The sequence below is a fragment of the Notothenia coriiceps genome, unplaced genomic scaffold, assembly GCF_000735185.1.
Source record: "Notothenia coriiceps isolate Sejong01 unplaced genomic scaffold, NC01 NC01_scaffold00004486, whole genome shotgun sequence".
Classification (NCBI taxonomy): domain Eukaryota; kingdom Metazoa; phylum Chordata; class Actinopteri; order Perciformes; family Nototheniidae; genus Notothenia; species Notothenia coriiceps.
In genome coordinates this window covers 373233-381841 of record NW_011337187.1, presented here as the reverse complement: position 1 = coordinate 381841, position 8609 = coordinate 373233, and the positions used below count along the sequence as shown (strand labels likewise).

General features: G+C 43.4%; 1 protein-coding gene across 1 annotated transcript; it reads left to right on the top strand.

The window, feature by feature from the left end:
- The first annotated feature begins 1194 nt into the window (after positions 1-1194).
- Positions 1195-6597, top strand: nell3 (NELL (neural EGFL like) family member 3). The gene is made up of 5 exons (XM_010767587.1): positions 1195-1277; positions 1429-2075; positions 2672-3231; positions 4535-4601; positions 4737-6597. The coding sequence occupies exons 2-5, from the start codon at positions 1454-1456 to the stop codon at positions 6266-6268; spliced, it is 2781 nt and encodes a 926-aa protein (XP_010765889.1). The 5' UTR covers positions 1195-1277; positions 1429-1453; the 3' UTR covers positions 6269-6597.
- The last annotated feature ends 2012 nt before the right edge of the window (positions 6598-8609 follow it).

Below are 8609 nucleotides of genomic sequence, written 5' to 3'. Positions count from 1 at the left end.
GTAGATCATGTTCGTGATACCAAGCTGCACCACTTATTTTCTTTGTGGAGTGCTGATCCACTCTGCATGTTAATGCAGGAAACAACCACATTTTTTCATTCTAATTTAGTTTTCCGCTCAGCCCCTAAAGTGCTGCTTGGCTGGATTTATGCCAACAGAATCCAACAAGCAAGGATACTGAGGTTTGTACTCGATCAACATAATGGTATACCAAGTCAAAATGGTGTGATGTTAACTAATTATGAGAGAATCAAACACGTAAAGTTTCCAGAAGTAAGAATGGTTTGAGAATGAGTCAACTTGTTTAGGTAAACATTTTCAGAATATGGCAATAGTATAATAGAATGAGTGGGAAAATAGATTAACAATTTGATTGATTTAAAAAAAAAAAAATCTAAGGCAAGTTATAATAACATTATAAGTCAACACTTTGAATTATTGTATCTGAATGATGAGGTACTTAACAATGTGATAATCAATGTTCAAAGTTGTTTTGTTGTCATAATGCCTTTTTTACCCTTTGCAGAAATGAGCTCCCATAGGTGTCTGACCTTCAACTAATGAAAGAGAAAGTGACAACAGAACCTGACGAACTCCAAACATCCCACCACACATCATCCTCAGATAACCTCCCATAACATGTGGTTGTGCAGATGAACTCAAATGAGAGGGTCCAAAAAGCAGCTGTGGGTTTCACATTCCTGACTTCAGCCTATAGGTCACCTCAACAAAACTTTGACCTCTGTTGGCTCCGTCTATAAAGTGGGGCACTCAGTGTTGACAAGCCCAGTATAACTTGAAGACACTGGGTGGAGGAGCAGCAGCTGTCTCAACATTCAGAAAGTGCTAAAAAGAAAATAACACTGCCACTTTCTGCAACTTGGATGGTCGTGAGGTCACAGGGAAGTCAGCAGTGAGCAAAATGAAAAGTGACAGTTTGCAGGAGAAGATGACAGGACAGGAAAACATTTAGCTATGCATGGACATCATCTCATGATCGTGGGAGCCAATATTTCTTTTTAGGAAATGTTTCACTTTTCCTCCACATCAATGAGGGGTTCCTGCATGGAAAGCAGGGAAGGTGAAGGGTTAAATTGTGGCCGGGGGAAACCTGATGCTAATTAAGTCTTAGGAATGCCACATACTGACATTGTAGTGCAGAATCTCTCACAGTGGGTCAGACATGGAGAGAGCAGGCGGTAGGGCTGCGTGTGTCTAATGTTTTATTTTTTACTGACAGACGTTCAAGCCAGTCTCACCGAACTCTGGATCTGAAGGTAATGATTGGTCAATAATACTTATACTTTGTTTCTATAGTGAGAGGGGTTTCATCAGAAAGAAGCTCAGAGATGGATCACAGGACCATTTTTGAGATTTCTCCACCACCCGGGAATCAAAAGCTTAATGTGGATGTTTCTTCTTTTGCAGAGAGACAACTAACGCAGAAGCAACAATGGTTTTAGTAACACCTGTGTTGTTGCTGCTGCTCTCTTGGATATCGACGCAAACTGTCGCAGAGGTCTGCCGGGGGACGCACTGCTACGGCGCGGAAACCAGCGATCCAAGACCGTGCGTCGGAGCGCACTGTCCGGGGGGCAGAACCTCCAGACCGCCGCGGCACCATCACCCGAGAGCGGCGCAGATAGTGGCCGGCCAACACCATGCGTACCCGGGCTCTCCAAGAGCAGTCTCAGAGGGGTATCCGCCTGTGCAGCCACTTCGCGTGCGGCACACTGACAGCAGCAGTGGCACGCGGATAAGAGCGCCTGAAGTTTTACCTGCAGGATGCACGGATGCGGACTGCGCCGCTCTTGTGAAACAATTTCAGCCCACCACCAATGACACCCGAGAATGTAAAGGGATCGAGTGCAGACTGCCGCTTAGGATACGGCCAAAAGCCCGAGCGAAGTCATGTGTGGGAGAGGGCTGTAGTTCAGATGAGAGCCAGCTCCCTCCTATCCATCTGTCCGACAGAGCCGCACAGTTTATGGGGGATTTTCCGGAGCTTGGATATCCATCTTCGGAACTTGGCGGAGCTCCTTTGGGTGTCCAGCTCACATGTGACATCAAGCCAGGTCTGCTTTCATCTTCTTCTCTGTCAACGAAAAATGTTAACTGTTGCGATGATTACAGGATGATTTCATTTCTTTAAAATGTCCTTCATCTGGTCTTTTCTTGCAGAGAAAGCAAGAACATAATAATTACCAAATGCTTATTATATTTGATTGACTTTAACTACCCTGTTTCTCCAGTGATCTGCACAAGGGCACCATGGTCCATAAGCAAAAGCGTACTTGTGGGTTATCTGTCGCCACTTTTTAATTTAACCCTAACCCTAACCTAACCCCTAACCCTCCTCTGAAAAAAACAAAAAAAGTGCGTAGAGAGTCTGAAAAAAACCAAACAGATAACCCACAATACCAGCAAAAGAAAGAGCTGAGCAGGACTGGAAATGTCTCTGAGTCAGTTGTCCAGAAGATATGGAGCTTTGATGTTGGTCCATATAGGAAACTTTCATTGCACTTGCCAGCTACCCAATACAATGGGGTTCACTGAGTGTTCACACTTTGTTCCAGCGTCAAATCAGAATCACTCTTGATCCAATCACTTCCTCCACTGCACAGTTTTTAACAATAAAACCTTCTTTCATTTTGAATTATCTTCCCCTCAGGAGAGAATGAAGTTCCCTCAGAAGACGCCCTCATCTTGCACCTCCAGCTGGCCAAAGGGCAGGAGAAGCTGGTGGAGGCCCTGCGAACCCAGCAAATAATCATCCGCGACCTGCAGCAGAAACTCGCCGACCAACAGGAGGCGCTTCTGTCCCAGCAGAGGGAGATCCTGGACCAGCAGCGGCGCATGTATGAGCAGATGGATGTGGTGAAGAACCAGTATGGCCTCCTCTCAGAGACCGTCAAACAGGTTTCCTTCCAGGGTCTGCAGGGTGAGCTGCAGAGCTACTTCGAAAGCCACCTGGCGGGTCTGCAGAGCCAGGCTCGCAGCCACCTGCAGAAATCCTACGCCGTGCACAAAATGGATCTGGACTCCAAGACGATGGATGTAGTCGAAGAGGCTCATTTTCCTCAACCTCTGCTGGGATGCCATACTTCCTGTGGGCAGGAGGAGTTCTGTGATTTTCAGAAGGATCCACCTAAGTGTGAGAAGTGCACCATGTGTCCGCCGGGCTTCTTCCTGATCTCACAGTGTTCTCCAACTGCAGACAGGATGTGCCAGGTATGCTCCTTTCAAACAGCTATTCTCAACATCTGGTTTGCTTTAGAGTTCCTACTAGTGGCAATCAGAGGTACTGCACAATAGTATATTAAAGGTCCCCTATTATAGTGTTTGTCATCAATATATTATAGGTCTCAGATATATACAAAACATGTCTCTGAAGTATTTGTCTGAAATACCAAACAGATCATGCATTTTAGAATGCCATAAACCCCTCTGTTTCAGCCCTGTTTCAAAAGTGCTGATTCTGTGTCTGTTACTTTAGATGAAAAATAAGGAGCCACTCCCCACGCCCCTCAGAGAGATATTTGGTTAAAAAAACATAATGGTGCTAGGAGGATTCAGATGATAAGATGGGGGGGTTACCTTGGTTGGTTATTGGCTAATGGTTACACAAGCCCAAAATCATTATGACATCATAAAGTGGCCAAAATCTGATCAGCTCATTTTCAGGCAGGTTTTTATATAAATGGATCAAGACAATAGACAACAAGAGATAGAATATTTTTTCCTGAAACTTTCAGAATCTCTTAACGCACAGATACATATTTATGTATAAAAGACATGACAAAGTGGATTTTGCATAATAGCTGACCTTTTTTTGAATATAAATATTTTAGTAATTTACCAAAAAAGTTAATTTCTCATCTAAATTTGCTCAAGGATTCACAAATGAATAATGCAAAATTGCAATGACGAGTTACGTTTGAATATCCTCATGCATGTCACGACGCATCAGGAGACAAACGTATTTTGCTATTTTTAGCTAGCTAACGGATGTACTAACATAAAAGGGATCTCTTTTTTGTAACTAAAGAAGTGACATGAGCCAGTTAAAGCTCCAAAACTTCATGTGAACGCAAAAGACCCTCAATACATTATGTTTGGATTCCTATTTTTTCGTTATCAGAGCTGACATATATACCTGATTTATTCCATGTTTGTTTTTTTCTTATGTATTTTAAGATTGTCCTCATAAAAATGTTTTTAACAATTAGAAATCATGTTCACAACCCTGTTGCTAATTTTAAATGCACTAATGTTTGGTTGATGGTGAGGAAGTTTCTATTCTGTACACAAACTTGAAATAGCTTTATCTGATGGTAGAAGTGTGAAATGGGGTCAGGTTTTAGAGCATATCCCAGCGTGTCTCAAACACAACAGCTGAAATGGAGAAAAAAAGTTAATATTACCATCCATGCTGAATAAAATCCAAATAAAATCATTGATACATTTTGTTTGTATTCCTTTGTTTTGTTAACATAATGCCAATACTTATAATATGAATGTGTGTGTATTGCAGGACAGAGATGAATGCCTTGAAGTACCAACCATTTGTGGAGAGCGGGTGAAGTGTCTTAATACTCCAGGTGAGTTCAACACATTGATATATACGTTTTTTAAATAGAGCAATTCATGAATGTGCAGTGTGAAACCTTATTCCCCCTTTCATTTTCATTAAACAACCTTGATTTCTCCATTTTCTCTGCTCTTTAACGTCACAGGTGGGTTCAGGTGTCTGGGAGTTTCTGAGAGAGAAGCAGTCATGGGTTTTTGTGGTCATGACTACTTCTACAACCAGGAGCTGCAGGAGTGCCAGGCCTGCTCCGACTGTGATGGAGAACCTGTTTCTGTCACCTGCACCGCTGTCACTGACTCTGTCTGCGGTCAGCCCTCAGAGAGCCAACTCTCCCAGTCTTGGGGGGCCAATGTTGGAATTCCTCATGCTCGAAACCCTGGCACAAACATCTTCCCAGGGCTTCAACTAAACATCAGAAGCAAAGAGAAAATAGATCTGTTGTCCAATGAGGTGGGCCAGGTCACGTTCCTGCAGCATGGCCTGGTCTGGTTGGATCATAACTTTGCGATAAAGCACAGCTGCAGGAACTTCCTTCAGTTGGGAATGAGGCTCAATGGGAGCCAAGAAGAGGAGGGTCGGGACCTCAGTGGTGTTCGCATCGAACAACCGGATAAGAAATACTTCCAGGGTGTCAGCGTCAGCAGTGGAGTGGAGGTGGAGCCCAACCACACCTTCACCCTTCTGCTGAAGAGTCCCAATCAACACTGCAACCAGAGCAAGGATCTTCACGTCTATGATATCGCCACCAATTCTCTCAGCTTGCTCTGGTTGTCGCACGACACTGGTGCCGTAGCGATGACGGCTCAGATGTCCCTGTTGACGCACTACCAAACCAGCTACCGCCCGACGTTCCGCATTACCTCAGTCTCCGACCCGTACATGGTCATTCTAACGCACGATAACCGCGGTGTCCGCTTCACAGAAAGCGGCGTTGTAAAGTTCGTCCTCCAGCAGGCGCTTTACTCAATGGGCCACACCTGCATCAGAGAGGGTTTCTCCCTGATCGCCTACACTAACCGCAACGGGACCGGCCAGGAGGCGATGCAAGCCTTCAAGACGGGCGTCAACTACAGGGACACCTCCATCACCCTCTCTGGCGCTGTGAGCGTAGCCGGCGGGGACACGCTCAGCTTTGAGATCACGTCTCCTTCCCAGTGCAACATCCGCTACTTTGGGGACAGCACCGGGATCAGTATGCTGAGTCTTATCTGGATTCCTTCAGCAGTGTCTTCAGCCCTGACCGCTACCGTGTCCAAGACCGGTCTGCCCTCCGGAGCGGTCAGGAACAAGCAGCTGTCCTTCCAGCAGATCAGCCCGGACACGCCCCAAGTTCATTTGTCTCGCCAAGGGGAGCCGAACAGCAGGAAGAACTTTGTCTTCCATGAGAAAGGGACGGCGAACATTGCCCTCAATCTAAAGCTGATTCACTCCTGCAATATTGTCAGACTCACTATGCAGAAGGCGTTGGGTCCGGGGGGGACGGCAGCTCCTGTGGCCCAGCAGGTGTCTGGTTCAATGCCTGAAGGGAGCGAGTGGGCCAGTATCGGGCTGAGGGCCTCATTTCCGGTCCAGAATGGAACAGCAGTGTATGTGACTCTGGATTGTATTCGAGGACGGGTTAACCAGATTACACACGAGGGCGGCACTAACATTTCCATCCTCTGGGTTGCAGTGTAATCCAAGAAGGGATTTTGTCATTAATGCATATTTGAAAAATACAGTTTTGCACAATATTGAATTGCAGAGCAGATTCAAGAATTGACCAAATTAAGAGAGAATACTGGTAGACGATAAACTACTTCATGCATTGTAGATGGAAACAACATCTATTACACATATTATTGTTTTAAATATATGTTTCAGGACCTTTTTAGACTTTTATTGTGAATTATTGTGCTTTTTCTTGAAGTACTTCAGCTGGTTGAGCAGTGACCAATTCTTCATGAGATGTGTGTGTGTGTGTGTGTGTGTGTGTGTGTGTGTGTGTGTGTGTGTGTGTGTGTGTGTGTGTGTGTGTGTGTGTGTGCGATTGTGTGAGTGTGTGTCTGTACAATATGTATGAGTGTGTTCATACATGTGCAGTGGTGCCTATATATGTGTGTACGTGTACAAAGACATTGGCATGCATATGTTTGTCATTTAATATGTATATCCATACATTCCTGCACATATTTAACTTGTATGTAACTTTTTGTATCATATCACTAGGAATTTTAAGTTGGGAGGGTTACATGAGAAGATAGACACTATTCTACGATATAAGAGTGGTGTTATAAACTGAGTTTTTTTGCCATTTTTACAAAAGAAAATCCCTTTAATAGTTGGTTATTAAAAGACAAATGCTACATAGTAAACTCAAGCAAGCAGGAGCATTTTGAGCATTTTGATGATTTTTCCTATTATATTTATTTGCATTTTGTAAAACGGGACTTTTGTATTTACACTATAGAATACGTATATAGTATTTGTCGGATAGATAAGATAGATTGTGGGGTAAGGCACTGAGTAGGCAGTGTTGCTTTTTAAATACATGCAGTGATAGCCTCTATCATATGTTTATTTGCACACATAGTTTAACTCAGTATTATGGAATGTGCAAACATTATACTTTGTTATTCTTTTGCCTAAATACTGTCTCCGTGTGAAGAGTTGCCCATGCATATCGTTGCTAATTGCCTCTGTGTGTGTTCTGTCCTCGAAACAATTAGGCATAATTAAGTGTTTCAGGGAGTTGGCAGGGAAGCCGCCACGGAAACTCTTTATTCTCACTCCATTTTGTTCAGAAAATCGTTCATTCTGTGGTTGGGCTACCTGCATCAATGCATGCATACTTGTTCAACACCAAATAAAATGTACATATGATTTGCCAGAAAAAAATATGTCAGTCCAGCTTGTTAATACACAGCAATCAGAGATGAGATATATTACATTTCTGGGGGGTTGATTACAGCATTTCATTTAGTATGATGTAATGCATTCCTGTATAGACACATCATTTGACACGTTGCCTTCCTTCCAGAATTTTTTTATATTATTTTCCATTAGGTTAAACGGGTAAAACATTCAGACGTTACTCATTCAATATAATTCCAAACATACCCAACCTATTAGAAAGCCACCTTACGGAATAGCTATAAGTGCCAAAATTGCAGAGATAATGCCTGGAAAATCATTTACTGTATTTTCTCTCAATTGGTCTTCATCAAGTTCAAATTATTCTTCCACCTATTACCTATAGGAGAGCTGTGCTTTTGCTTAAACATAACAAATAGCCAGTGAGTCAATGAGAGGGAGAGGGGGGGGGNNNAAACGCTTGTGAGAAACAATCAAATGTTTCTGTCGGTTGCCTGAATTGAAAACAGGTGTTTCAGTTCAGCAGTGCTCCAGATGTCTGACGCTGTAGATCAAATGAGACCCACAGCACACGCAGAGTTTCAGACATCAGAGGGAGAAGACAAACAACAGGAAGGAGGAAAAAAAACTGAAGAGAGGAGTGTGCGTGTATTGAAAACTTTGTCATTAGAGCTCCTCTGATGAATATTTTCTATATTAACAAGGGATCAAATGACTACTTGTGAAAGGGCTTGCTTGTATTGCCAAAAGAGTTATCATCCAACTTTGTAGTTCGCTCTGATGTCTTAAAAACTGCTCAAGTGCTTTAAGTCTCCAGCCTCTCAGCCTTCAGTAGGCCTTTTCGTTCTTCAGTTGTGCAGCCAACACATTCTACTCTCATCAACACCATTTCCAGGAGCCGGCAGCTGTTTCCAGCAAAAGAGCTCTGATAAGCCTCATTTATACCACACACCTTGCACTAAACTGCAGACAAACAAAGTAAGGCATTAGCTGGTGAAGCCCTCAAATCAAAAGTCTAGCCATGATATAAAGAATCAGTTATTTTCTCTTGGAATTGGTCACGCCAGATCTAAAGAAGATTACATGTCATTTGTTAGATGCTTTTATCCAAAGTGACTTACATACATTCAGTATGGTGGACAATCCCCACAGGAGCAATTTGGGG

Excerpts from the sequence above, each read along its gene's own strand:
- nell3 (XM_010767587.1), top strand. The coding sequence starts at position 1,454 with ATGGTTTTAGTAACACCTGTGTTGTTGCTGCTGCTCTCTTGGATATCG. Across the intron at positions 3,232-4,534 it reads CTGCAGACAGGATGTGCCAG|GACAGAGATGAATGCCTTGA; the intron begins GTATGCTCCTTT and ends TGTGTATTGCAG. Across the intron at positions 4,602-4,736 it reads GAAGTGTCTTAATACTCCAG|GTGGGTTCAGGTGTCTGGGA; the intron begins GTGAGTTCAACA and ends TTAACGTCACAG.